We start from the raw sequence: 27,976 nt of genomic DNA, 5'->3' as shown, positions 1-27,976 counted from the left end.
TCTGGGGTGCACACTTTTCTGGGGCCTGGTTCCTGAGGACGCAAGTGAGCAGGTGCTTCCCCCTGGTGCTGCCAACAAACCCTGCACCTGTCTGCCTTGGCTGTGTCCACTCCAACCCCCAAACTCTTGGGGGCTACTAGATCTTAGTCCTTCCCCAGACTAGGAAAGCCTCCTTATCAAAGTAACCCTGAGTTTCTAGAAATGTTTAAAAACATGGATAAGTGAAAAGAGTATCAGCCTCACCTCTGACCTTCCTCAAAGTTAGTATCTTGATGCATGTCTTTCCTTGATGCATGTCTTTCCTTCCTGTGTTTTTCTTTTTCATTTTAAACAGAGTCAGAAGATACAGCAGTTCCTGTTTTCTAGCCTTCTGTTTATTTCTACACGTTCATTCCAGATACTTAGATGTTCATCCTCCAGTGCCCAGCCTCCAGAGAGCTGCACCATGAGCATACAGCCAGGCCCCTGAACGTGCCCTCAAAGACAGGCATTATGTTCCCAGCTTTCCTGTTGTAAACAACGCTGTAATGAACATCCTCGTTTCCAACTTTCCACCCACATTGGTGGCTGGGGCCGCTCTTTCTGCCCCCAGTTCTGGCCTTAACAGGCCTGCACCTATGGATGCTCACAAATAAGTGGCCTCAGAAAATGGAAACTGTTTTCACCTGACTAGTCTGATGTGATTGATGGGGAAGGGGAAGCTGCAGACCAGTCAAGTGGGATCTGAGTCACAGGCAAGGCAGGGCACAGGGAGCCAGGGTCCTGAGGGAGCCAGGCTCCTTGGCTCCAGCCAAGCTCAGGAGACATCCACTGCTTCTGGCCAGACAACTGGCCAGCCTCTCCTGCCAAGGTAGCCTGCCCCGTCCAGTGCCATTGTCCTGAGGGAGCCTTCCTGTCCAGGTTTCTCATTCCACAGGAAGGACTCTGGTTCTGGGTAGAGCCCGTCCCCACCATGCCCTGTGCACCCAAGAACTCGGGCTGAAGCCTGGGAAGGCAGATAGAGGCTCCTGTGCTCATCCACATGCCACTCAGCAGGGTGGGGAAGGGCTGGAGGGGCAGGCTTGGTGTCCGATAAGACCTGGCAACACCCTGTGTGAACTTTGTATCCTCCCTTCTTTGCCATAAGCCCCAGAGCTCTGCATTCTACCAGGAGCACACCTCCGCCCTTCTTTTCTGTTCCTGTAGAGCAGCGTCTGGTGAATGCATGCCTAGCAATAGACCAGGAGGACCTGACAGCCAGCCTCCGGGCTGCGGGAGACACCAGCTGGGGCTGACTTTGGCTTGCATCCCACCTCTTAGGCCCTGCCCCTCACCTCTTGCTGGACTCGACTTTACCGTCGCTGGGCTCACCCTTACTTGTTCCTTACAGGCCCCCGCGTCTTTACCATCGAGGTCCCGCCCCCTGGCTAACCGTCCTCGCCCATTCGTCGAAAATCCCGCCCCTCTCACTTCACTGCAAGCCAGTGGCGGAGGCGGGCTGGGCCTCTCCGGGCTCCGCCCCCGGAGCCTCACTTCCGGGCGCCAGCAGGCCCCGCCTCGCCCTGGCTGCCCAGAGCCACCATGGAGCGGCAGGTGAGGGATCGGCTCGCGGTTCCCGAGGTCTTTGAAGCCCGGGCCGGGCCTGACCCTGCTGTGTCCCCTGCGCAGGTGCTGCTGAGCGAGCCCGAAGAGGCGGTGGCGCTGTACCGGGGCCTTAGCCGCCAGCCCGCGCTGAGCGCCGCCTGCCTGGGCCCGGAGGTCACCACGCAGTACGGGGGTCACTACAGGACGGTGCACACTGGTGTGTGTATGAAGGGGAATCGGGGAGAGGAGGGGGACGTGGAGGGCTCGCTGCCTGACGGTGCACACGGGTGTGTGGAGGAAGGCCGTTCTTGGAAAGTGGGTGTGGAAGGGTGCCTCCCCAAGAGGCCCCGTGCACACAGGTGTATGGGGTGAGGGTGGGGCTGCCTGGAGTATTATGAGCTGGTGCCCATGAGTGCAGAGCGTGGGCCTTGTAAGGGTTACCCCCATTGTCTTATCCCACACCCACCCTCAAGTTTCCCGGGTGGATGCTAGGAACAGTAATGGTTTCTCTCCTGAGATGTTGTCAGCTTAGGCTCTGGAGCCCTATACTTGAGCTGGGCTGGAGTGTTACCCATCCTGCCCCCAGAATATCTAGAGACAGATTGAGGGAGGTGGAGGTGGGGGAGGGGAGCCCGTGCCAGGACTGGTCAAGTTGAGCAGTCTCATGCCTCTCCTCGCAGAATGGACCCAGAGGGACCTGGAACGCATGGAGAACATCCGATTCTGCCGCCAGTACCTGGTGTTCCATGATGGGGACTCAGTGGTGTTTGCAGGGCCTGCGGGCAACAGTGTGGAGACCCGGGGGGAGTAAGTTTGAGGGAGGAAGCTTGTGTGCAAGGCCTCAGCCATCTGCAAGCCTTTTCTGAATGCCTACCGTGGGCTTTGGTGTGGGTATGACCCAGAAAGGGAGCCCGGAGCCAGGTTCCTGCTCCTTGGGAGCTCAGGCAGCCTCACGTGACATGGTCATAAGCGCTGGAGGTCTGCTCCAAACTTGGGATGCCACTAGAGGCCCTGCCCCAGGAAGCGGAGGCAGGCAGCTGCTGTGGAAGGACTAGAAGGGCTGCAGGGGTGGATGTAGGCTGGAGCCTCAAGAATCTTGTCTAAGAGGTTGACCAGTAAGGGGACTGGATGGGCTGTCACTGGGTGGGAGGTCATCCTGACCCTCTATCCCGTATCATCCTCAGGCTGCTAAGCAGAGAATCTCCTTCAGGTGCCATGAAAGCCGTCCTGCGCAAGGCTGGAAGCACTGGGGAGGAGAAGCAGTTTTTGGAGGTGAGTCTGTATAGGACTAGGTGGTGGGCAGCTGGGGGCTCCGTCCCACAGATGAGATTCTGTTGGAGGACAGGCAGCCTGACTACCAGATGTCCTCAGGTCTGGGAGAAGAACCGGAAGCTCAAGAGCTTCAACCTGTCAGCGCTGGAGAAACATGGGCCAGTTTACGAGGATGGTGAGCCAGCCGGCTGGTGAGCAGGCAGGGTGGTCAGGAGGGGCAGCCGTAGCCCTGGGCTCCCCTTGATCAGCCTTCCTTACACCCAGACTGCTTTGGCTGCCTGTCCTGGTCGCACTCGGAGACACACTTACTATACGTGGCAGAGAAGAAGCGCCCCAAGGCTGAGTCCTTCTTTCAGACCAAAGCCTTGGATGTCAGTGGCAGCGATGATGAGGCGGCCAGGCCGAAGAAGCCAGACCAGGCCATTAAGGTGCTCATGGCCATGGCCAGTTGGTGAAGGCCCGTCCGGGCAGCCCTGGAACTCAGTAGGCTCTCTGCCCACACTGTGCCTACCAGAACCGGGGAGGTGCTGGCTTCCAGGGGGCAGGGCAGGCTCCCGCAAGACCGGCTGGGCATTGAGTGTCTTGTGTTCTCAGGGGGACCAGTTTTTGTTTTACGAAGACTGGGGAGAAAACATGGCTTCCAAAGGCATGCCTGTACTCTGTGTGCTGGATGTCGAGAGTGGCAACATCTCTGTGCTTGAGGGGGTCCCTGAGAGTGTGTCCCCTGGCCAGGTTAGTGCTGACTTGGCCTGCATCACTCCTGGAGTCTGAGGGCCCTGCCTGAGTGACTGCCCCTTGTTCACACTGGCCCCGTGGTCTTGTTTACAGGCCTTCTGGGCCCCTGGAGACACAGGTGTGGTGTTCGCCGGCTGGTGGCATGAACCCTTCCGGTTGGGCATCCGCTTCTGCACCAATCGGAGGTGAGGACAGTCGAAGGGGTGGGGCAGGGCGCCTTGCAGCTCAGACTGGCCTTGAAGCTGAGTGTCTCTCTGGTGGTTACAGGTCAGCCCTGTACTACGTGGACCTCACTGGGGGGAACTGCGGTACGTGCTGGCACCTGCCCGTGCTTTACTGACACACACTGGGCCCTGGCAGCCTGCACGATGCTCACATTTCTGTCTGGTCCAGAGCTCCTCTCGGATGACTCTCTGGCTGTCACTTCTCCCCGGCTGAGCCCGGACCAGTGTCGCATCGTCTACCTGCAGTTTCCATCTCTGTCCCCCCATCAGCAGTGCGGCCAGTTGTGCCTGGTGAGCTGGGGGGTGGGGGGGGAGGTCAACAGGAGGGAGGGGATGGTGGATGAGAGCTGAAGAGTCAGTTTCGACTCCCCACAAGCCCCTCAGTGGACCTCCTGTCCTGGGTGCAGTGATGGTGTGAGCTCCACCCAGCCTTCTCTCCAGGTAGGGCCTAGAGGCTGAGAGTGCTGTCCTGGGAGGCTCTGTACAGTCAAGACTCACCACTTGGAGAGCATTCTCTGTCTACAGGAATGCTCCTTTCTTTGCTTCTCATCTGCACGTGGCCGGGCTCTGCAAGGGGCTGGGATGTAGTGGGCTCTGGGCCCCTCGTGAAAGTCAGAGGCCTCTCCAGACCTCTGGTCCAGGTCACCAGAAAGGAGATACATCAGGCTCCTGTCAGGTCCTCCCCTCCCTGCCCTGAGGGCCCTGCCAGTCCCCAGGTGGGCCTAACCGCCCTGTTGTCTTCCAGTATGACTGGTATACCAGGGTCACCGTGGTGGTGGTGGATGTCGTGCCTCGGCAACTGGGAGGTAAGGGGTGTGTGGCGGGGCGGATCCCGCGGAGCCTGCAGCTCTGTTCTCTAGCCATCTGTTCTCCTTGCTCGGGGCCAGCCTCCTCAGCTCTTCCGTCCTGAGTTCCTTCTGAAGTCTCCCTTTCTGCCGGCCCACCCCAGGTTCAGCCGCCGCAGGGGGTGGGGCCATCACCATCAGGCATGGTTCTGACGGAAGGAAGTTACTTGGACCAGAGCTGAGACAGTTTCATTCAGGCTGCAGCCCATAGATCTTTCTTGTCCTTCCAGTGACTGATTAAAGCCCCTGCTCCCTCACGGGCTCTCAGAAAGTACACTAGGTTGGCAGGCCCTACCAAAGGGTGTTCATTCTCCCACTCCAAACCCGCACCCCTGTGTTTGTCCAGGTCCTACCAAAGGGTGTTCATTCTCCCACTCCAAACCCGCACCCCAGTGTTTGTCCAGTCCAAGCCCTTGCAGCAGGGTCTCCGGGAGGGTGGCTCTTGGCTGATAAACTCCAGTCACAGTCTTGGGTGCTCACAGCTATGCTTGGGATCCCAGGCTATCCCAAGGATGTGAGGGGTGAGTCTCCTGCCTTCTCAGGCCACCTGGTCCGCTCCAGGAGTCAGGGACAAGAGATGGTCTCCTTTTCCTCTCTTTGGGTTACAGGGAGGCAGCTGGTATGAATTCTGGCTCTGCCCCGTGTTAGCTGGGTGTTCCTGGGCAGTATCGTGAGTTCCCATTCCTTTATGTGAGGGGGAAGTGGTTGTCCCTGCTCTTTGCGGAACTGTAGTGAGGGTTAAATGAGTGATTATACTAGAAGGTAGGATTTATTTAGGCCCCTGGGCCAGGCAGTCAGCTAAGTATGGTAATGGACAGACAGGTGTTAACCTTGGTTACAGCATCCGCTCCTACCAGGGGCCAATAAGAGCAGCACACAGGAATGCCAGTGCCTACTGTTTCTCTCAGGAGCTCTTAAGCTGCCCCTCTCCTGGGCCCTCAGAGGCCTCTGCCCTTCAACCCACACTTCAGGCAGCTCCTCATCACCTCGGGTACCCATGTGTGGGGCCCCAGGAGAATTCCCCAGCAACCCAGCCTTCCTTGTAGTCTTGCTGCCCCCCACCCCCCATCCCCTCCTCTCTTGGACATGGCCCCCAGCTCTTTACCTTTGCAGAGAACTTCTCTGGGATCTACTGCAGCCTGCTGCCTCTGGGATGCTGGTCGGCTGACAGCCAGAGAGTGGTTTTTGACACAGCTCAGCGCAGCCGGCAGGTAAGGGGCCCCAACTGTATTGAAAGGCAGCCCTTGACCAACCCCCAGGAGCTGCGGGCCTGGGACATCTGGGGGACATGGGGGCTGCCATGGGAGTGTGCCCCTGAACACCACCATACGGGGAGTTGATGGAGGTGGGACAGTGGTTTCTCCCTAGGATTGAGCGGGGACACCACAGTATGCCAGACTCCTTTGGGGTGTGATATCATTGGGTCCTCAGGGTAGCAGGAAGGGGCTCAGAGGCATTCCCTCTCCTGCCCAGGGTCACTCAGCACGTTGTGATGGAACTGGGATTTGAACCCAGGTCCCCAGGCCACACCTACTGTTCTGAGTAGCTGTTGCCGTAGTCACTCATGGATCTGGCCTGGCTCCAGGGTCCCCAGGAAGGTAGAGAGGAGGTGGGGGCAGGACCCGAAGGGCCCTTGGATGTGGTGCCACACGTGGCCTCCCCTCTGCTTCAGGACCTGTTTGCTGTGGACACCCAGAAGGGCACTGTGACCCCTCTGACAGCTGGTGAGCAGGGCCGAGGAGGGGCCAGCCAGGCCGGGGGAGGGGCCGGAGCTCAAGCACACAGGGCTACAGCAGCGCTCGCATCCACTCTGCACCACTGACTGTCCCGCAGCCTCTACTGACAGCTTTGAAGACCCTGCCTCTGCAGGACCCTCAGCCAGCCAACACGCTGCCTCCCTGCCTCTGCCTGCCCCCACTGTGTCCTGGCACTGCTCAGCACAGCCCCCACGTGGCTCCTCAAACCCACACAAGTCTCTCTGGCCAAGATCAGCCAGAGTCATCCTTCTGACTCTTCAGACCTCAGGCAGAGGCACCTCTGCCTCTCCAGGGCCCAGGAGAAGCCCTGGGTTGGCTTCTTCATCTTCCTTTTACTCAGGCCTAATGATCCTGCCCCTAAAATTCTTTTTTGAGTCCTCCACCTGCCCAGGCTATACTCACCCCTCCACAAAGCTACCAAAGTGTTGTTCCCAAACTGTGTCTCATCATACAGTCTCCGGCTTAGGAATCTTACTCCTTGGACCCCACTGCCTAGAATCAGCACTGCACCCCCACACCTGGCCTCCTGGGCCCAGCTGCCACCCTGCAGACTAGAGTCATCAAGGGGTGGGTGGATGTACCGTGGGGTCTGGTGTGTCGCAGGATCAGGCAGTCCCAGGGCACAGCCACTGGATGGGCGGGCTGAGAAGGATGCTGTCCTGGAGCTGTGTGCAGTTGGCTGTCATTGGCCGAGACAGCCCTCTGTGGGCATCCCTCTGCTGTTCATGGAGGAAGGGGCACCTGGCTGTAAAGCCACAAGTCTGGGGGATCTGGCTCTGCAGTGTGGGGGTGGAGGGGGGTGGAAATAGTGGTGGCCTCTGCCTTCTTCAGGAGGGTCAGGTGGAAGCTGGAAGCTGCTCACAATTGACCGGGACCTCATGGTGGCCCAGTTCTCCACACCCAGCCTTCCCCCGTGCCTGGTGAGTGTTGGTGGGCCGCAGACCAGGAAGCAGGGATTCTGTGCAGGCGGAGTTCCCACGTCAGGGAACTGACCCAAGCCTTGACTGTGGCTGGTCAGTTAATGAACAGCCAGGATGCAGACTTGGCTCAGTATAGTCCACGAGATCTGGCACCATGGGGAGGAACGCCTGAGCTGAAGTTTCCTTCGTACAGAACAGGGTGCCTGGGAAGGTGCTCAGTCCTCTGGCGTAAAATAGCCTAGAGGCTGAGGAGGGAGGGGTACCTCTGTGTGGTTGGGTGAGTGCCTGTGTATATACCATCTTATGACCAGAGTCCACGCTGTGCCCTCCGGAGGTGGGCAGATGGCCCAGTAGAGTGAGGGCCGTCCACGCTCACAGTGGTTGGAAGGCTGGGAGGCAGCCAGGGCACCTGTGACCCACTCTTTTCCCTTGGCAGAAAGTCGGGTTCCTGCCTCCTGCAGGGATGGAGCAGGAGGTGGTGTGGGTGTCCCTGGAAGAGGCTGAGCCCATTCCTGATATCTCCTGGAGCATCCGGGTACTACAGCCACCCTCAGAGCAAGAGAATGCGCAGTATGGTGAGCTGGGCAGGGGCAGAGGGACACCTCCAGGTTCCCCAAGCACACGGCATCAGTGGTCACCTTTCCTGTCTTCCTGTCTCTCATTTTTGGTGGGGTGGGGGCGAGGTTTGAGATGGTGTCTAAGAGCTGTTCTGCTCCTCTTGTGGACGATCATGGGGATTAGTGTCCAGGCATCTGAGCACCTGCTCTGGGCATCATTGGGCCATGTCATCTGCAGTGGGATAGCGGAGCCCAAAGAAGCCAGGCGTATGCAAGGCCTCTGTGACCACACCTCCTGCAGAATGCTGTCCCTGCAGAGAACGGGACTCCCTGACCAGGGTAGAAGGAGTATGAATGAGCCCCCTGGGGTCTGTGCATCACAGTGTGGGCTTCCTTGACCCGGCCTCCTGTGTCAAGAGTTCAGCCCCAGACCTGCAGCTACAGCGGAGGCTTCAGCTGGCAGAACCCTGGGCAGTAGCCCTGGGTCTGCTGACTGCTGCTTCTCCCCTACAGTTGGTCTTGACTTTGAAGTGATCCTTATCCAGCCCAGCGACCCTCCAGATAAAACCCAGGTGCCCATGGTGGTCACGCCTCACGGTAGGCAACTAGCCTAACAGCCCCTGCCCTCCCTCTCCACCCCTCCTTAGCTGGCTGTTTCACCCTCTGTCCCATATCTGCAGGGGGACCCCATTCATCGTTTGTCACTTCCTGGATGCTATTCCCAGCCATGCTTTGCAAGATGGGCTTTGCAGTACTACTAGGTGAGGGGGCAGGGCCCTGCAGCTCTGGTGGGGCTGTGGGGTGGTCATGGGGTGGTCCTGGTCGGTGCAAGTGTTGCGGGTACTGCCCGTGTCTCCAGGCCTCTCTGCAGTCCTGAACTGGTAATCACTATCAGAAACTGCCCTGGCCTAGCCTCGGGCTCCATGGACTAACTTGCAACTCCCATGAAAGGGCGTGTGGCCACTGGGCCATCTCTGACCTCTTGGCCCCTTCCCCTGGTGTCTGATGCAGCTGGCCCCAAGGCCTACTTCACGTAGAAGTGAAAGGGTATCCAGGGCTCCAGGAATGTCACTTGACCACCCTGTCTGGTTCCTCCCTGGCTTCCAGTGAACTATCGTGGCTCCACGGGCTTTGGCCAGGACAGCATCCTCTCCCTCCTCGGCAATGTGGGCAGCCAGGATGTGAAGGACGTCCAGGTAGCAGGGACTGGGGCTTCCGGACAGGTTGGGAGGGTAGGACAGCGGGGGTGTGGCTCCATTCAGCCGGGCAGGCCGCTGGCTGCAGCATGATCTGCTCCACCCTGTAGTTTGCAGTCGAGCAGGTGCTCCAGGAGGAACACTTTGATGCGGGCCGAGTGGCCCTGTTGGGTAGTTCCCATGGCGGCTTCCTGTCCTGCCACCTGATTGGTCAGTACCCCGAGACCTACGGCGCCTGCGTGGTGCGGAACCCTGTGATCAACATTGCCTCCCTGTTCGGCTACACGGACATCCCTGACTGGTGGGTGTGCCCACAGGCCCCCCGCCCTTCTCCCCTCCCCTCCCCTCCATATCCTCATGGAGCTCCCGAGGGCCCCGGCGCTCCCGGGCCTGCGTTAGCGCAGTGTCTTGTAGGTGTGTGGTGGAGGCTGGCCACCTCTACAACAGCGATTGCCTGCCAGACCCCATCTTGTGGTGTGAGATGCTGAACAAATCACCCATCAAGTACACTCCTCAGGTATGGAGCCCTCCTCGCCTACCCACCACCAGTCTGTCCAGGGCCCTGGGCCCTGCTCACCACTGCTCCCTGCATACTTAGGTGAAGACACCAGTGTTACTGATGCTTGGCCAGGAGGACCGGCGTGTGCCCTTCAAGCAGGGCATGGAGTATTACCGTGCCCTCAAGGCCCGGAACGTGCCTGTTCGGTGAGTGCATGCAGTAAGACAGCCCTCGCAGCTGGTGGGCTGGCGAGCAGCAAAGGTACCTTGATCCTTACACACTGCTGCTCAATCCCCCAGGCTCCTGCTCTATCCCAAAAGCAACCATGCACTCTCAGAGATAGAGGTGGAATCCGACAGCTTCATGAACACTGTGATCTGGATATGTACGCACTTGGGCCACTGAAGCCCTGCCCCCTCGGCACGAGCTGGGTGGCATATGCCACACTGGGCTCTTGGAGGGCCCCAGGGTTTGGCAGAGCGGTGAGAGGCTTCCTGGGCTCTGGACTTCATGGATGGGTGAGCCGAGGAACGTGGGCTGCATACTCATAATAAATGAGGAGACAGAGTCTGGTTCCTGCTGGTACTTTGTACCAAGCTACCCCTAAACCCAGCCCCACCCTTGGGGTTCAGAGACCGTAGGCCCCTGGGTATGGTAGTCATCAGGATGGCATCTACCTGCAGTGTGAGAGGGAGGGGACAGTGAGAGGCTCAGTTGTCACCTGTCTGGCCAAGTAGTTTTCCACCAGGCTAGCTCCCTCAGCTGCAGCCCCTTGTGTTAGAAACTGCCCTACACCACTTTCTTCTCCCTGCCATTGATTTAGGGGCCTAGTGAGGCCCTGCCCTTCTAGCAGGGCCTGTCTAGCACCCACAGGTTAAGGCAGTCCTAGGGCAGATCACCCCGTCTAAGATGTATTGGACTTGAGCCATGCAGGCCCTGCTGAAGAGTTGCCAATTCATTCCCCAAAAGCAGAGGCTAAGAAGCACCCTGCACAAACGTCAAGAGGAAAGGTGGCTTTATGTCAGACAGAAAGCTTCGGCCTTCCCAAGGCACACAGGATTGAGGCTGTGACTAGCCCAGCCTCATGACCTTGTGAATCCAGTCCACAAACACAGAGACACGCATGAAGATGGCTGGCCAGCGGGGCCGTGCGCACACTCGGTTGGGGATTATAATTCCCTGCAGGACCCAGCAGTCATGGGTAAAGCAGGCAAGTGGGCCCCCGTAGTCACCCTGGTAGGTGCAAGAACTGGTGAGGGGGGCCTGGGCCGTGGCAGAGACTAGCCCCTTCGGGGGTGAAGCAGTATATTTTCAGCTGGCCAGGGACCCTGCCACTGACCTCACAGGCTCCCACAGGGGCCAGCAGTCCTGCAGTGCACATCTCACTCTCCCGTACACGTCCTCGGTGCTTGACATTACATTCTTGGTTGGAGATGACATTCAGAAGGGCCACGTTTAGGACCGTGTCGTCCCCTGTACCTACAGTGAAGGGAATGAGAAGGAGGAGAGGGTCTGTGGGTAGGAACCAAGTCGGGGCCTGTTGGCCTGGAGAAGTCCATGCCCCTGCGCTGTTCTCTTACCTTTGGTCTCACCCCAGCCTGCAATCTCACAACTGGTGCCTGGAGGCACCACATACCGCTCAGGGGGCAGGCAGATCAGGGCCACACGCTGGTTCAGGATCACGGGTCTTTAGCGAGAATGAGGGCTTTCAGGGGCTGAGGCCATAAGGCCCAGCCCCACCTCACACCCTCTTGACTTCTCACACACCTCTCTAACTTGAGCAGAACAAGCTGGGAACCAGAGGGCCCACAGACCATCTTGGCCATTGGGATGCGCTGCAGGTCTGGCTCCCCGGGCTGTGGGTCCTGGAACAGGGTGCCCAGCCACACCTCATAGCCCACGAGAGACATATGGCTGAGAGAGAAGCTCTGCTAGATGAGTTGAGACTCGGGGTCTGCTGCCCAGCGCTCACCTGGTGACTTGCCAGGGAAGGTGGCTGAGGGGGGAGATGAAGGCAGGGGATTGGGACTGGGTCCCCAAACCTAAGGGAGGCTCACCAGGAGGAGAAGCACTGCCGGGCAGTCAGAACCCACTGCTCCTTCACTAGGGAGCCTCCGCAGAAGTGCTGGCCCTGCCTGCGGGAAAGCGGGTTAGGAAACGGTCCTGAGACCCAGGCTGGACCTGCCATCTCCAGGTCCCCTCCAGGTGCAGGCAGGTTCCCACCCCGCTACTAGCACAGGCACAGAGGATATAGCTTCGGCCCATCTTGGGGAATCAGGCAGTCGTGCCTCACCGGTTGCGCAAGCTGACTGTCCAGGGTGAGTTCCCAGGCTGGCCCCCAACCACACGCAGCTTGGAGCGCCACGGGTCCACTCGAGTCACTCTCTTACCACATTTATCAAACAGCACCTGGTCTGGGGGACAGAGTGTGCTGGATGAGACCCCCGACTGGATGGACCTGGGGGGTGCAGAGGGACCACAAGGAACACCTGGCCCAGGTCTGTACCTGCAGTCTCCAGGATGGACGACTGTTGGTCATCATCTGAAAGATCCAAATTTGGCATTAAGGGAGCCAGCCTTTGGCAGTGGAGGCTAAGGGCGGAGCCCCGGGGTTGAGTCGCTGGTGCTCACCACAGCGCCGCAGCGCACAGTAGTCGAATGGAGTCCCCGGGTCCATGGTGTAGCACCAGGGCCCGTGACTATCCCCATCTGGGTTCCGGCAGAAGTTCTCCTCCAGGGGCGCGTGTGGGGCAGAAGTGTGCTTGAACCTAGGCCGAAGAGGGGAGCAAGATCAAACGGTAACCCCAAGTACTCGCAGTGAGACATGCCTAGGCTTGCCACCCTAGGCGTTGTCCCGGGCGGGGCCTGTGGCCTGGGTCTGGGAGATGCCTGGCGTGCTGACAAGCTTACTGCGGCTTGTGCGGCGTCTCAGCCGACCAGTTCTGACACCGAATGCCCTTTCGGGTCTTGCTAACAGAGCCGCGGTACAGTTCCCCCGCGCCATGGTAGCAGTCTGCAGTGGGCGGACAAGGGCGACCGTCAGCCGGTTCTCGCCCCAGCTCTCTGGCTCCGTGCCTCCAGCCCCAGCTTCGGCCTTACCCTCGGGCCGCACGTCGTCGGTGCAGCGCCGGATCTGGTAACAGAAGGCCATGCGCATGCCAGGCCGCGATGTGAAGCACCAGGGCGCCTCCGATCCGTCGGGGTTTCGACAGAAGTTCTCCCGGAGGTCCCTGTGCAGGCACGCTGCTCAGCCCAGGTGGGTCCCAGCCCGCCAGCGGGAGCCGCAGTCCAGCCTTCAGCTCCCCAGGTCCCGCCTTCCTTCAAGCCCCGCCCAGGACCCCCCTCAGGTCTCAACCCCCAGGAGTACTCAGCTCCCAGCGGCTGCCAGCCAACTCACTTGCACGCATACTTTTCAGGCGCAAAGCGATGCTGATGTGGGAGCTGTGCATCCCAACGCTGGCAGGGCACGCCCGCGGCGGTGGTGTTGACTGTGCCCCGGTAGCCCTCGCCTTTCCCGCGGAAGCAGTTGAGCGTCGTGGCTTCCTGGCTCGGCTGTGCCTCGGACCCTTGGATGGACCGAGGCCGGTCTGAGCCGGAGCCGGAACTGAGACCTGGTCGGGGGCTGGTGCGGAGCCCCAGGGTCTCTGGATCCCCGCCGGATCACGCCCAGCCCCGCCCCTCGCCCCGAGGCCACGCCCCCACGTATCCCAGGTGCCCTCCCAGGCCCCGCCCTCACGCTATACCGCAGCGGGGGAGGTCACAGAACTCTCTCTCCATCTGTGGGTCGGTGGTATAGCACCAGGGCCTCTCCGAGCCGTCCGGATTTCGGCAATAGTTGTCGTCCAGATTTTTGTCCAGAAACCTGGGGGTTAGTAAACAAGAGCCTAGTACTCCCCTGTCTGACCCCATCGACTGGGCCTTCTATCGCCCCGCCCCTGGAGACCTCGACCCTCCCCTTGCCCGCCCTCCTTTCGCGCCGAGCCCTCCCCCGCGTACTTGCCCGGCTCGAAGGGGTGTGGATGCGGGTGCTGCAGGTCCCAGCGTTGACATTCGCGTCCTGACTCGGTGCGGTCCACCGAGCCGCGGTAATCCTCACCATTGCACCAAAGGCAAGCGGCTGGAGACACACGGGGCCGATGGGCTCGTGGACGGGCGTGGGCACGCGCCTCCCGCCCCAGGCTTGACCCAGAGCCGCTTACCCTCCCGGCAGGACTTTATGCCGCAGCTCTGGAAGCGCACGGCAGGGTCGGTTGTATAGCACCAGGGACCTCCAGGGTCCCTGTCCGGGTTGCGGCAGAAGTTCTCCTCCAAGCCGTTCCGGAGTGTGGGTGTGAACCTGTGAGAGCAGCAATACAGTGCGTGCTGGGGGCAGGAGCCAGGCCAGCAGAGGAAGAGGGAAGTTGCTGTCTGTCTCACTTGTGGTCATTGGGAAACCTGTGGCTCCAGCGCTGGCAGGGTAAGCCACCCACGGTGATGGCCACAGTTCCCCGGTACTCGACCCCGTTGTCCACGATGCAGGTGCGAACATAGTCTGGGAGCAAAAGACCCGGGATCAACAAGGTCAGAGACCTCAGCAGCCCTCTCTGCAGCGCACCCTTCGCAGCCACTCACTTTTCTTTTGAAAGAGATCACAGCGCCCAGAACGCTGCAGTCGTGTATGAGGTGAGTGCTGGGTCCATGGCAGCAACTGGCAACCATGGCTGCTTAAGTTGTAGTGGAAGGCCCTGGGAAGAAGAGGCACAGGGTCACCAGTGCCCAGGTTCCTCTCTCTCCAGTCTTATCTAGGTCCAGTGGCCACTCACCTGCAGTCCAGGAGGGGCCCACAGCGGCCTGCACATTCCTCAGCATTTGCCACATCTTCTTGCCAAGTCCTGGGCCCCACTGAGTGTAGCAGGTGTTGCAGCTCCGTACCCCGAAGCACCTGGAAGTCATTCAAGGGCGAGCGCTGCCCTGCAGGGTGGGCATGAGAATCAGCACAGGTATATCAGCATGCACACACTTTATTCATTCAGGAGATCAAAATACAAGGCCTCTGGAGTGGACCCTGTGATCCCTTCAAGGGTCAGACCCCTGTAACTGGATGGGAGGGGCAGGCTCAGACATGACTGTAATCACTAGTGCACCTGTTTAGTGGGCAAGGCACTGGGCTCAGCTGTAAAACATACTCAGCGCAGTGCATGCTGGTGCTGGCCCTATGGAGCTTATGCCATCTTGTTTCTCACGTGAGGATGTGAAGGCTCAGAGCTATCTTATTAACAAGGCAAAGGCCCAACCCAAGCATTCTGACTCCAAGTCTAAGTTCTAACCAGCATAAGGGTAAATGCTGAAAGTGTTAGTTGCTCAGTCCTGTCCAACTCTTTGTGACCCCATGGTCTGTAGCCTGCCAGGCTTCTCTGTCCATGGGATTCTCCTGGCAAGAATACTGGAGTGGGTTGCCATTTCCTTCTCCAGAGGATCTTCCCAACCTGGGTCTCCTGCGTTGCAGACAGATTCTTTACTGTCTGAGTCGCCTAACCAGCATAAGGGTATATGCTAGGTAGGAGGATTAGGTCTGGCTCATAAGGGATAAATGCCCACATATGTGTATGTGACTGTGTGGTCCTAACACTGCCTCAAACATACAGCAGACATTTCACCGCAGGCCTGAATAGGCAATGTGTTTGTGTTCCTTTGGCTGCCCAGCTCTGTGAAAGAAGCCAAGGTCACTCACTGCTACACGCTCAGTAGGAAAGTAAGTTCCTGGCTCAGATAGCGGGATGGGCCTGGGGCCGACCCCTTTCTGAAGACAGATGGGGATCAGGGCTGAGGCGAAAGGCACTTACCAGGGGCCCCTGAGAACCATATCAGAAGCAGCAGGAGTGGCAGCCACCCCATCCTCCTGGCTGGAGGCTGCACTGTGACCCACCACGGCCCCTTCCAGGAAGTTGTGAAACCTGTCCCTACAGGATTGGGTGGCTCTGTCTCCACACCCCCACTCTAGGCTTTCTGGGATCTGACCTGAAGCCCAGTGGCAGTAACGGCGGTGATACGCCAGGCCTCAATCCCCCTAGGTGAAGTACAGGGGTACTCACTCTGGCATAGTTACCCCCAAGAAGCCTCCCAATATAGTGGGCAGTGTTGGAAAGGTTCACTGAGGACACCTGAGGTGCTGTGGGGTGGGGGTGTGCGGCCCCCACAGTCTAGGCCCCTCTGAAGGGAAGGGCTGTGTGGATATGCTTGCTGCCGGAGGCCAGGATTCCAGCTTGAAAGTGGTGATATTAAATTTTTCTGAGCTTCAGCTTTCCCCTGTAAAGTGGAGAAAATTCCCTGTTGCTTTGATGACTGATGGGCCCCCACTGGAGGCAGGTCTGCCCACGCCCCTGTCAGCAAAGACCAGGGAAGCTCTCCTCGCCCGGCCAGAGGTGCCATCCCTGGGAAAGGTGAGCGAGGCCACGCGTCTGGCCTGCATGGAGGTGAGGGTGACAGGTGGCAGAGACCCCTGGGAGGAGCAGCCTTTCGGACGTCCTAGCGGACCTGTGGGCCGGATCTCCAAATACGGGCAGGAGTAGAGAGATAGGCGACCAAGGTCTCTCAGGACACAGCGTTAACGGCACGGCTGGGCCAGGAGCTCCTCCCGCGCAGGTGGGGGACGGCGGCGAAAGAGGTTGGGCAGTGGGGGCGAGGCGGGCCCCGGGAACATCCCTGCTTGGAGGCTGCAGAGGCGGGTGCCACCTAGTGGAGGCCGGGTGCGGGTCGGTGCGCGTGCGCGTGCGCGGCGGCCGCGCGGTTTGGCCCCGGACGGACGCCGTAGCCGAGAGCTGGGCGGATGTTGTGAGTCGGGACTCCGCGCCGGAGGTTGGGGGGTGAGTGAGGGGCGGCCGGGCTCCGAGATGGGCGGGCTTCCCCGTGGCTCCTCTTGCGTCCCCGGCCCGTCCAGTTGTGAGAGTGCTTGCCGCGCGAGGGATCGCAGCCTGTGGTGCCGGACTCCGGGCCGGAGCTGGTCTGGAGGGTCCTCCAGAGCTTGGGGCCGGGACGGAGGCGACTAGCGGTGCCCTCGCGTCCTTGGGGGTGGCTTCGGTTCCGAGCCCGGAACCCTCGGCGGGGCTGAACGGGACGACGTGACAGGGAGCCCCCGGGCAAAAGTCAAGGCCCGCCTCCCACCTGGGTCCTCAGCACCTGACACCTGGAGTGGATGTCCGGAAGGTTTGCTCATCAGCTCCGTGACAACGTCTAACCTGTCGTGCACCTGCTCTATGTCAGAGGCCGGTGGCGGGCGGCAGGGCAGGGAGTCGCCTTCTTGAGGGGCAGGCGTGGTGCCAACTGGGAGTGGGCAAAAATGTGTGGCGGGAGCAGAGGAGCTGTTTGGGGTGAGATAAGAGCGAGGAGTTCTGTCTCAGGCATTGCTAGCGGACTGGGCTCTAGACCCGCACCGACTAATAGAACTTTCTGTGATGGTGGCAGTGTTCTTTATTTTCGGTGTGTAGTCCAGTAACCATTAACCACATGGGGCCACGGAAATCCTTGAAACGTGACCAGTCGAATTGAGAAATTGACTTTTAAATTTTTTAACTTTTCCCCACCCAGGGATTGAACCCACATCTCCTAGGTCTTCCTGCATTGGCAGGCGGGTTCTTTACCGCTAGCACTGCCTGGGAAGCCCTGTGAAACTTGAATTGAAATTTAAAGAGCCACATGTGGTTAACAGCTGCTGTGTTGGGCAACACAGCTCTAGATCAGTGAGGCTGGCACCAGCGACTTAGTGCCCCTTCGGAAGCAGCTATAACAACACCATGGTTGTGTGAGGGATGGACAGCAGTGGGAACTGTGTGTTCTGTAATGAGGGCAGAGCTGCTGCTTAAGGGGGTGGGATGTTGTGTGTGTTGGTGGGGACAAGAAAACTGGCGGGTCTTTGGAATAGAGAAGGGAGGAGGATCCTGGAACTGAGGCAGGGGGTCCTGGCCTTGGATGTCAGTAAGACTTGCAGCTGGAGATGACACCAAGGTCTTTGGATGGTGGACTAGGTGTAGGGTTCTCTCTTCCACATGTGGACCCAGCATGGTTGATAGCCGAGAAGGGTACAGGAGCTCTGTTCCTGCGCCACCTCCCTTTGGACACCTGGGTCTGATTTCCTACTGCGTTGAGGCGTTCGTTAATAGTTTGCTTTAACAAACACATGTGGCATCTGCTCCCTGTCGGGGCCTGAGTGAGCACTGGGTCAGGGTGGGGGTACTGTCACGTGGTCCCAGACCCCCACCCACCCTCCCTGTGTAGCAAGCTGGAAACCCCTGCTTGGAGGGCCCCAGGGTCTGGCAGAGTGGTGAGAGACTTCCTGGGTTGGTGCATGCGTGAGTGCACGTGCAGTGGCTTCACCTGTTCCTAGGCCTTCCTGACACCCCAGGATTGAGGTCAATATGGGAGCCCTTGGCTTCCTTCAAATAGACAGGCTCTGCCTCTGCTTAAGCCCTCAGGACTACAGGTTGCCCACAAGAGGTGAAAGATGGCATCCAAGGAGGGCGGCATGGCTTTCTCCCGCAAGAGCTATAAACTGACCTCAGATGCTGAGAAATCCAGGGTCACAGGTAAGGGTTGGCAGGGCGGGGAGGAGGCTCCCAGTGTTGAGGGAAGCAGGAAGAAGACACAGAGGCAGCCATGTCCCAGGTCCTTTGAGCCCCGGGCCCTCCTGCGCCTCCTTGTACGTGTGAGCCCCCTCTTCTCCACCAACTGCCATGGAGCAGGGCACCCACTGGGACTGCTCCTCTGACCCCTGTGGCTGGGCTTGGACCAGGCGCCTCTGTGGCCGGTAGGGACTGGGAGCCACACTGACCCTGTGTCCCTTCTCCCTTCTAACCTGTGGCCCAGGCCTCGTGCATGAGAAGCTGCTGAACGACTACCTGCACCGTGTCTTTTCTTCTCCTGATCACGGCCCCGCGGCAGCCACCAGCAGGTATGGCCGGATGGCTCTCCCCTCCCTCTGCGGGGCCAGACCAGAGGCGGGAGGCTGGGTTGTGGGGAGGGAGGCTGGGCTCTGGGTGGGCTGGCTTGCGTTCCATTCTCGCTCTGCCACTCCTGCCTGTGAGACTGTGGCCCAGAGAGTACCAGATTCTCCGCCCTGGCAGTGCTGGTACCTCCCTTCTGAGGGTGTAGCGGAGGTCAGGGGCACAGTGCAGGGTTAGTCCTCAGCGTGGCACTTCACACCTACTCTACACTCAGCATCTGGTCCATGTGCACCTGGCCTTACCTCCGCTGCACCCTGGCCCTCCGTAGCCTCTGCTGGATCTATAATATGCAGACCCCATCAGCCCTTTATTCCTTGCATGTTTAGTATTTTTAAGTTGAGCTTATACCCAAGTTATAAGTGTAGTTTAGCAGCAACTTGTAAAAGCAAAAGCGTCTGCCATGTTCTAATATAAAGGATGGCGCGTGATTCCATTTTGTTTTCTTTGTCTCATAATGTATGCAGTTTGGGTTTTGCCATATGGGAAATTTGCTTAAACTTTTTGTCACTGTCAGTTTCTTTAAAGTTATTGAGGAATAAGTGGCATACCATAAACTGCATGTATTTAAAGCACACCATCTAGTAAGTTGCGACACAGATAACCTGAGAAGCCATCACTGCATGGACATACCCCCAAAAGTTTATTGGAGTTTTAAATCCTGTTTTTGTCATCAGAGGTTATTCCTGCATGGTTTTCTACACTACAAATTGATAGTGGTGGGCATCTTTTAGAGCCAGGAATCTGCCTGAGCGCTGCCCTAGTTTAGGGGGGCTTTGGTTTTTGTAAACAGTGCTGCATGGACACCCAGGGTTGGGATCATGTGCCTGGAGTGTTTGAATCTCAGTCACTTGTAGGACTGCTGGTGAATTTCTTCTTCTTCAAAGGGTTCTGAACATTCTTCCTCCCTGCAGTGCGGCATGGGTGTCCCTAAGTTTCAGCCCCCTCGCCAGCCAGCCTTGTTCTGTCTTGAAGTCTCTGCTCACTGGGCAGGCCCAAAGGGCCCCCTCTTCCATTTTAGCAGCCATGGTGGCCAAAGGGTTTCCACTTGTAGACCTCTACCCCAGCCCCAGTCCTGGCCTGTCCCCAGGGCCACCTGATCCCTCCCTCATGTGACAGCAGAAATGATCCTGCTACCACTGGGGCTGCGGTTGCCAGGAGTGAGAGCAGGTGGCTGAGCCGTTAGTCGGTGGTGGTGGGGACACAGGATCTGGGCAGGCCAGAGAGGCCAGGCCAGGGCTGCGGGTGGCCAAATGGGAGGTGCTGCAGGCATTCACTGAGGCCAAGTCTCAGACTGCCTGCCCACAGCTGCTCTTAAAAGCAGGCACAGGACTGGAGCAGCCCTCCCACCGTGGGCCTGTAAGAAGTGCCCTTGAGGAAGCCTGCTTGATCTGTGGGCCCACTGGGGGTGTTAAGAGACAGAGGGGCTCCAGCCTTCCACATTACTGGCAAGGCACCCCATTGCACAGCTGCCTCCTGGCCTTGACCTGGGGCTCCACAGCAGTGGGGAGGAGGCTTCATGAGTCTCTCCTCCTTGCAGCTCAAGGTCAGTTGTAGCTCACGGTGTGGGAACATACGGCCCCTGGGCCTGGGCTGAAGCTACCTAGCCGGAGAGTCGGTGTGCTGGCCCATCCAAGTGCCCTTCCAGGGTCTGACCTCTCAGGCAGTGAGCAGGGTGTGAGCTGGGATTCGACATGGAACAGCAGGTGCCAGCAGTCTGCGGGCTGGATCCGGATGGGCCTCAGACTCTGCTCCTGGAGCCCTGCTAGTTACCACCACCTCATTCCTGGCTATTCTTAGCAGCTGAGCTCAGGATTAGCTGGCCAGCACTAAGCAGAACTCTTTCTCCTCTGGGCATGTGTGCTGGGAGGATGAGGGGGCCACTCAGACACATCCTCCCAGCCCGTCTGGTTGGGGCAGGTGGCCTGCCGTGTGCTCTCCTCTCCTCTGCAGGTGGGTCCAGGACACAGCCAGCCAGAAGCTAAGAGGGCTGAGCCCTGCATCCTCCCAGGACATGTCTCATTCAACACACAGGCTTCCCTGGATGGGACCACAGACCTGGGGTCAAGGATTGGACTAGACGGTCTTGGTACTGAGCATCCTGGGGTTCTGCGCTTCTCCCAGCCCTCCTGGCCCAGGCGTAATCAACAAGCCACCTTCAGGAGTGGGCAGGTCCTGGGCTACACAGGGAGCATTACTGCTCGGACTCTTCACAGCATCTCTGACATACAGCTGTTGTTCCATTTGTACAAATGAGGGGATTAAGGCTGACAGAGGGCTCTTCCTTCTTCTTCTTTTTTTTAAATCAGTCTTGCAGTGCTCCAAGTTTAGTGGATAACCCAGTCTTCTGACCCCCAGCATCCCAGAATGCGGGACTGGCACACCCCTTGTTCTGGAGTCTGGGCAGCCACCCTCCTCAGCTCAGGAGAAGGGGACTGGGAGAGGGGTTTGGCATCATCTGGCTGGTTTCAAAGACTTGGGGGCCCCCTCTCAGCCTCTCACTCTCCCCAGGAAACCCCTGAGCTTCCAGAACTTGCCAGAGCATCTGGACCAGCTGTTACATGTGGACGAGGAGGAGGAGGAGAGCCAGGGTAGGTGGCAGCATAAATCTGGAAGGGGGTTCAAGGGCTGGGTGGGCCTGGGGGGCTCGGTGCCCTTTCTGTGTCTGCCTGAGCCTGTGCCTGGCCCAACCCCTCACCCTCGTCTCTGCTTTGCAGAACAGGTTGAAGGGCGGCTTGGCCCGTCCACTGTGGTCCTCGACCACACAGGTGGCTTTGAAGGGCTGCTTCTGGTGGATGATGACCTCTTGGGGGTGAGCAAGGGCAAGGCATGGGGCCCTAGATCCAAGCCTCTCCTGATGTGGCCCATTGAGTCCCCAGCCCCTAAATCCTCCTGACATAGCCCTGAAACCCTCTTGGTGTGACCCCAGCCCTGAGGTCTTCCCAACACAGCCCCCTCCCGTCACGCTTCCGGCCCAGGATTCCTCCTGACCCGGGCCTGGGCCTTTCCACCCTGTTCCGGCATGGTTCAGCATTGGCCACGACAGGTGTCGCTACCAAGGCGAGCCGAGTTGGCATGGCACTGTGCTTCTTTGGGGAGGCCCCCTGTGTGCCTGGGAAGAGGCTCACCACCCCCTGCTCCCCACCCAGGTGATTGGACACAGCAACTTTGGGACGATCCGCTCCACCACGTGCGTGTACAAAGGTGAGATCATGCTCCGCCATGGCCCAGGGAGTTGGCAGGGAGTTCGAGGGCCCAGGCCTGAGACAGGAGGCAGTCTTTGTTTCCCTGCTGGGTCTGACATGACTCTTTCCAGGGAAATGGATCTACGAGGTGCTCATCTCCTCCCAGGGGCTCATGCAGATTGGCTGGTGCACAATCAACTGCCGATTCAATCAGGAGGTACTGGCAGAGAGGCGCCCCTCCCAGGGAGACCTTGTCCGCAGCGGGCCTCAGCAGGGCTCAGGCAACCCCCCAGCCCAATGGGGTTCGTTCAGGACCCACACCTGGACTGCCCTCTGGAGGAGGACCGTGTCCCACCCCATCCCAGGACACCCCAGCCCCGAAACAGCCCTCTTGCCTTCCCTCAGTGTGTCAGCCCCCTTCAGTAGAGCCTTATGGGTCCAAGGTTGGTACCTGGCGGGCTCTGGCCCTGCCCCTCCCCACTCCCCAGACCTCACGGATGGCTCCTCCCTAGGAGGGGGTTGGAGATACACACAATTCCTACGCCTATGATGGCAACCGGGTACGCAAGTGGAACGTGACCACAACGAACTACGGAAAGGTGAGGCCCAGGCCCCTGCTGCCCACCTGCCCTCTGTCCTGTGGCCAGTCTCCCCTGGGTGCAGTGGAAGATGCAGGGGGAGGGGCAGTGTGGGCAGGGCCCTGGGCTTCTGTTCATCTGCACGACTTCCTCCCCTGGCAGGCGTGGGCAGCAGGGGACATCGTGAGCTGCCTGATCGACCTGGACGAAGGCACTCTGTCCTTCTCCCTGTGAGTTTCCCCTCTGTCCCCGGGCCTGGCCTCTGGGGCATCCCCAGGCTGCCCTCACGGTCTGGGCCCTACTGTAAGGGCTTTGGCTCTGGCAGCTGGAGGCCTGCTCCGGGGTCCCTTTCAGCCACCTCCTTCTTAGCCCTGGCTCATGGGCCCTCCTTTCTGCTCCAGGAATGGTGTGTCACTGGGCACCGCCTTTGAGAACTTATCCAGGGGCCTGGGCATGGCTTACTTCCCAGCCATCAGCCTCTCTTTCAAGGAGTCTGTGGCCTTCAACTTCGGCAGCCGTCCCCTGCGATATCCTTTTGTGAAGAAGGCTGTGGGCTGTTTGGATGTGCTTGAGGAAACTGGGAGGGGGGCTCCCTGCTCCCGGAGCTCTGTGGGCTGGGGCAGGCCCTGCTGCCATGAGGAGTGAATAGGGTATGGCTTAGGTGAGTGTCAAAGATGATGCTTAGCTAACCATCGTTGTTTCAGTTGAACAGTGAAGAGCATGAAGAGGCAAGAGAAGTTTCAGTCCACAGAGAGAGGGGAGGAAGGGGTGTGGTGCAAACTAGGCAGTCTGACCTCGCAGCCCTGCCCTGGAGCCCAGGCCCCACTGCAGGGGTCTCGGTGGGAGGGGTGGGCGTGCTGAGCCACAGAGCCTGTGTTGCTGGCTTAACGCGGTGGTACCTACCCAGTGGCAGGCTACCGGCCCCTGCAGGACCCGCCGAGCGCCGACCTGGCTCGGGCACAGAGGTTGCTGGGCTGCTTCCGGGCCGTGCTCAGCGTGGAGCTGGACCCCGTGGTGAGCCAGCATCCGGGCCGGGTGGGCTGGGGGCTTTCTGCGGCCCTCCACCCCTCACTGTCCTCTCCTCCTCCGCACTCCCAGGAAGGGCGGCTGGTGGAGAAGGAGAGCTCTGAGTGGCAGTTGCAGGGCCAGCCCACCATCCTCCTCACCCTGGCCCACATATTCCATCACTTCGCACCGCTCCTGGTGAGGGGACGCGAGGGGGAAAGGCCCAGGCTGTGGGCTGGGGTGCTGAGGTGCGTGCGGTCCAGCCGCATCACCTGGCGGGGCCCCCATGACCAGAGCTCTCAGACCTCAAGGATATCATGGGGCGGCGGGGGGCAGGGAGGAGGAGATGCTTCCAGCTGAGGGTGTTGGGGTTTCTAGAAAAGATCCAGGGGTGGTGACAGCCCAGGCCTAGGGAATGGCCTGTGCAGAGCCCAGAGGGGCCGTGGGGCAGTGGCTTTTCCTGTGTCTCCCTCAGACCCCGTAAGGGCTCCTCCATGTCTTAGGGTTGCTCGAGGGGGCCCAGGAGTCCGTCTGTGGCCTTGGTCAGGGCATGGAGGGTGGGCCTGAGTGGGATAGAAGGCCGCCATCTCACTGGCACCTGGCCTTGGTGCAGCGCGAGGTGTACGTGGTGGAGGCCGTGCTCATGAGCTTCCTGCTGGGTGTCGTGGAGGCGGGCTCCCCTGAGCAGGCGCAGACCGTGGTGCACCAGGTCCTGGACCTCCTGTGGCTCTTCATGGAGGTGAGGCCAGGACGGGGGAGGTGCGGGGAGGTGTTGGAGAAGGCCGTGTGGACGGCTGGCCCGGGCTGCCCTTGGCGGCTCACTGTGCAGCTGACCGCCTCTTCCAGGACTACGAGGTGCAGGACTGCCTCAAGCAGCTGATGATGTCCCTGTTGCGGCTGTACCGCTTCTCGCCCATCGTCCCCGACCTGAGCCTGCAGGTGGGAGCTCCCGCCCCGGGCCCTGAGCCCCCCAGGCCTCCCCCGCCCCCTCTGAGCACCCTCTCCCCACAGATCCGCTACCTGCGGCTCACCATCGCCATCCTCAGTCATCAGAAGTCCCGCAAGTTTCTGCTTAGCAGCGTCCTGTATCCTCCCCTTGCTGCCAGGCAGGCCAGACCTGTGGTGCCCGCTGGGGCCAGCAGAGGTCCTGGGAGGGTGGTGTGCCTTCAGCCAGGGCTCCCCATGGAGGCTCAGGAGGGCCAGAGCCACCTTGCTTCAGGACTCAGCCTTCCAGCACTTTCTCTCCAGAGCAAGGAGGGTAGCGGTACGCGGAGGTGGGCGAGGTGCCACCTGCACCTGCGCTCTTCAGCCAAAGCACCGTGCTTTTATCTGTGGCCCATGGCGGGTGTTCCTGTGAGATCTTGACAGAGTCAGCTTTTGTGTTTCCAGAAAAACATGGAGAACGGCAGGAGTAGCAAAGACAGCGTAGTTTCGGGCCCCTGGCTGGGAAGCCTATGCTAGTAGCTGTCCTCTCTCTCTGGAGTCCTCAGCCTCTAGGAGGCAGAAGCACATGGAGAGGCCACAGCCCTCTGCCCAGCTGTCCCAGCACCTGCTCCTGTGACAAGCCGTGATCAGGCGCTTGCTGGGAATTGGGCACGGCATTGACAACCACAGCCCTTTCTCAGGGCTCACAGGCAGGGCAGGCAGGCGCACAGCAGCCATGGGCCCCTGAGACGGGGGAGGGCAGGCTCTGGGAGGGCTTCCCAGGGAGGACTCGCGAGGGTGTCCGGGGCCCTGGTGGTGAGCGGAGCTCTGCCTTGACGACCACCAGTTTCGACGTGCTGCGGTCTGTCGTCTTCTTTTACATCAAGAGCCCGCTGCGCGTGGAGGAGGCAGGCCTCCAGGAGCTTATCCCGACTACATGGTGGCCCCACCGCTCCCCCAGGGAGGTGAGTTGGCCTGAGGCGGGTGGGCGCAGTTGCAGCGAGGGCTGATCCGGGCTGTCTGGACCACCTGCACTTGGCACGTGAGGCTGCTTCCTGGGCTGAGGGTGGGAGCAGAGCTCTCCTGGGTCCTGGGTGAGTCTTGCCATCTCAGATCCCCCTGCCCCTGCCCAGGGCAAAGAGGAGGTGAGGGAAGAGACCTCCGAGGAGAGGCTCCGGCGGCGTGCCTACGAACGGGGCTGCCAGAGGCTCAAGAAGCGCATTGAAGGTTGGCCCCCAGTCTCGGGCACTGGGTGGGGGTGGAGGATTTGTGCGCAGGTGTACTTGGGGCACTTGGAGGGGACCGTGCTTAGGTGGTACGCGGGGATCCCTGGTGGTAGAACCCTCATCCAAAGCTGCTCCCCTGGCCCATCCCTGGGAGCCTGAGGGCCCTGCCCGGCCTGAGGGGGTCCTGCTCCTCACCCCACTCCCAGTGGTAGAAGAACTACAGGTCCAGATCCTGAAGCTGCTGCTGAACAATAAGGATGAGAACGGGGTGAGTGACTACCAGGCCTGCCTGCGTCCCTGGTGGGGAGGGTGCCAGACGGGGCCCGGAGACCCAGAGGGCAGGGCTGGCATGGGCCCTGTGCAGGGTGCGGGCTGGGACACGCCTCTGGGTCCAGTCTGGGGCCAGCATCCTCAGCTCCTCACAGCCTCAGCTTTCCTTCCCCCAAAGGGTGAAGCTTCCAGGTACATCTTTCTGACCAAGTTCCGGAAGTTTCTGCAGGAGAATGCCAGCGGCCGGGGGGTAGGTGTCCCCACCCTGGCTGTGTCATGGGGTTTGCACCTGGCTTCGGGCACCATCTGGCCATCACCCTGCCCTCCGCACTGAGCCCTGGGTCCCAGGGCAGGGCCTCGGATGGGGAGCGGGATGGCCTCTGGGCTGTTCAAACGTGTGTCTCACACTTGTGTCTACAGAACACGCCCATGCTCTGCCCCCCCGAGTACATGGTCTGCTTCTTGCACCGCTTGATCTCGGCCCTGCGCTTCTACTGGGACGAGTACAAGGCTTCGAACCCGCGCACCTCCTTCAGTGAGGGTGAGTGTGGCCCGGGCCCCGCGTGGCAGGCGCTGGGCAGAGCTGAGCACCGAGCAGCCCTGGCCGTTGGTGTGGAGGCTGGCCGAGGCCAGGGCTGGGGGCGCTGTCCCAGGCCTCCTGCCTGATGGAGCCCTGCTCCCTGGGGCACGGTGTTTGCGCTGATGGTCCCCAGCTTCCTGTCCTCTGTAGGCCCCTTTCCTCGGTCCTTGCCCGCCCAGCCCTTTGTTGGGGATGCCTTGGCTGGGCTCTGAGGTGCTGAGGGCACTGTTTGTGTGGAATGGAGTCCTCAAGGCTCAGTGGGAGCAGCCTGGATTGGGGGATCTCCCACAGGGCTGGGTCAGGGTCCTCTGATTCTTCCCTGGGTGACGCACAGCCAAGAATGCCCCCTTCATCCCAAGTTGTGCTGTTCCTGGAACTGACCTGAAATGGCAGAGGGCAGGAGTGGTAGGGGAAGGCTGGTCAGGTCGGTGGCCAAGGCCAGGGGTACTGCTGAGCTCTAACTGCTGGTCTGACCTCGCAGAGGCCTACGTTCCACCCCAGATCTTCTATAACGGCAAGGTGGACTACTTTGACCTGCAGCGCCTCGGAGGCCTCCTCTCACACCTTCGGAAGACGCTCAAAGGTGCTTGCGGGCCCGTGGGTGGTGGACAGGGCAGCTCCTGAGCCAGCCCTGCCTTGACTGCTGAGCTGTGCTGTGTCCACCAGAGGGCGCCCGAGCTTTCCACCTGCTCAGTGGAGAAGATGCTGCTGGCCCTCCTTTGCTTCGGGCTGTCGTCCAGCTATTCCTTCCCTTGCATCCACCCCAGAGGAGGTCTGGGAGCCCTGTCATGAAATCGCGGGCTGATGGAGCAGGGGAACCTCGGGGCCTTGGTGAGGGGTGGGGTGGGGAGAGCTGGCGCATGTTTGCTGCTTGAGCTGCTTTCAAGGATGAGCACAAGCAGCTCTGGTGCAGAGGGCTGAGGGCACAGTGTGAGTGGGGGCAGAGGTGCCAGCGGCGGCCCAGCACGGCCTGGAGAGGTGTGCCGGAGCTGGTGTGCCGGAGAGGAAAATGAGAGGTGGGAAGCAGTGGGAGATGAGGCCCGGGAGTCTGCAGGGTGGAGTCTGAGGGCTTGAGTTGCTGGAGGCTCCTTCGGGGACCGGGGTAGCTTCGGAAGGTCCTGAAGCAGAGGAGCGAGGTTGGGGTTGGGAGTCTGCATCGTAAGAAGCTCTCTCTGGACGCTGGGGTTTGGCGGATGGAGTGCAAGGGCCCAGAAAGGAGAGAGGAAGCAGAGTCGTCCAGGCAGCAGAGGAGGTGGGAGGACATGGCGGGAGGGATGACCCTAGGCTTCCTGCCAGAGGCTGTGGGGTTGAGGCATCCTCAGAAACAGGAACTGCAGGAGAGGGAGGGCAGTGCAGTGTGTTTGAGGGCCCAGTGATGCAGCCAGGACGAAGGCCTGGGCTGGAGGTGGAGCTGCTATGTCCGGCTGTCAGAATAGAGGTGGGGACAGGCCTGCAGTGAGGCCCAGACAGCTCTGGATCAGCTTCAGTTTACAGCGCAGGACAAGGAAGAAAGTCAGAGGAGTAGGAGGGCCCTGGAGAGAGTGAGGTCTCAGAGATAAAGACAGAGGGAGCGACAGGAGAGCCTCCTGCCTCACTTAGCAGGACTTGCCCCACGAGACCCAAGCCTTGGGGTGCAGAGTGAAGGCTGGGTTGGAGCAGGTGGAGGGC

At 60.0% G+C, this 27,976-nt stretch overlaps 3 protein-coding genes across 17 annotated transcripts in view; 2 read left to right on the top strand and 1 right to left on the bottom strand.

Moving 5' to 3' along the window:
* Positions 1-1,484: 1,484 nt before the first annotated feature.
* Positions 1,485-10,136, top strand: APEH (acylaminoacyl-peptide hydrolase). Its single transcript, XM_070456068.1, has 22 exons — positions 1,485-1,572; positions 1,648-1,780; positions 2,244-2,370; positions 2,748-2,835; positions 2,935-3,010; positions 3,100-3,263; positions 3,430-3,567; positions 3,664-3,755; positions 3,838-3,878; positions 3,964-4,085; positions 4,540-4,600; positions 5,753-5,850; positions 6,312-6,363; positions 7,228-7,316; positions 7,753-7,891; positions 8,387-8,470; positions 8,554-8,634; positions 8,981-9,069; positions 9,180-9,370; positions 9,484-9,586; positions 9,668-9,774; positions 9,868-10,136. The coding sequence occupies exons 1-22, from the start codon at positions 1,561-1,563 to the stop codon at positions 9,971-9,973; spliced, it is 2,193 nt and encodes a 730-aa protein (XP_070312169.1). The 5' UTR covers positions 1,485-1,560; the 3' UTR covers positions 9,974-10,136.
* A 430-nt stretch (positions 10,137-10,566) lies between these two features.
* Positions 10,567-15,500, bottom strand: MST1 (macrophage stimulating 1). Of its 2 annotated transcripts, none has more exons than XM_020916064.2 (18): positions 15,391-15,500; positions 14,371-14,518; positions 14,180-14,292; positions 13,985-14,099; positions 13,768-13,904; positions 13,565-13,685; positions 13,312-13,430; positions 12,966-13,155; positions 12,668-12,798; positions 12,479-12,581; positions 12,200-12,336; positions 12,075-12,110; positions 11,862-11,982; positions 11,626-11,703; positions 11,336-11,482; positions 11,149-11,255; positions 10,908-11,047; positions 10,567-10,801 (listed from the first exon to the last, which is right to left on the bottom strand). In XM_020916064.2, exons 1-18 carry the CDS (start codon positions 15,440-15,442, stop codon positions 10,640-10,642), a joined length of 2,157 nt encoding a protein of 718 aa, XP_020771723.2. In that variant the 5' UTR covers positions 15,443-15,500; the 3' UTR covers positions 10,567-10,639. The 2 variants fall into 2 exon arrangements, with proteins under 2 accessions (XP_020771723.2, XP_020771724.2); XM_020916065.2 differs by having other exon boundaries at positions 12,966-13,134; positions 15,391-15,499.
* RNF123 (ring finger protein 123) overlaps positions 14,093-27,976 on the top strand; it is a 27,439-nt gene continuing 13,555 nt past the window's right edge. For 3 of the 14 annotated variants that reach the window (XM_070456061.1, XM_070456055.1, XM_020916047.2), the window contains exons 1-21: positions 16,309-16,410; positions 18,009-18,126; positions 18,407-18,491; positions 21,052-21,131; positions 21,258-21,352; positions 21,690-21,744; positions 21,857-21,942; positions 22,238-22,324; positions 22,466-22,533; positions 22,705-22,830; positions 23,203-23,317; positions 23,402-23,506; positions 23,922-24,047; positions 24,155-24,247; positions 24,320-24,393; positions 25,080-25,197; positions 25,366-25,459; positions 25,665-25,726; positions 25,907-25,978; positions 26,149-26,269; positions 26,790-26,891. In XM_070456061.1, the coding sequence (XP_070312162.1) occupies positions 18,045-18,126; positions 18,407-18,491; positions 21,052-21,131; positions 21,258-21,352; positions 21,690-21,744; positions 21,857-21,942; positions 22,238-22,324; positions 22,466-22,533; positions 22,705-22,830; positions 23,203-23,317; positions 23,402-23,506; positions 23,922-24,047; positions 24,155-24,247; positions 24,320-24,393; positions 25,080-25,197; positions 25,366-25,459; positions 25,665-25,726; positions 25,907-25,978; positions 26,149-26,269; positions 26,790-26,891 (1,846 nt within the window). In that variant the 5' untranslated portion in view covers positions 16,309-16,410; positions 18,009-18,044. The other 11 variants (XM_070456057.1, XM_070456058.1, XM_020916063.2 and 8 more) reach the window with 11 other exon arrangements.

The sequence above is a fragment of the Odocoileus virginianus genome, chromosome 26, assembly GCF_023699985.2.
Source record: "Odocoileus virginianus isolate 20LAN1187 ecotype Illinois chromosome 26, Ovbor_1.2, whole genome shotgun sequence".
In the NCBI taxonomy this organism is placed as follows: domain Eukaryota; kingdom Metazoa; phylum Chordata; class Mammalia; order Artiodactyla; family Cervidae; genus Odocoileus; species Odocoileus virginianus.
The sequence above is the reverse complement of the archived record's forward strand: the minus strand, read 5'-3'. Positions and strand labels throughout refer to the sequence as shown.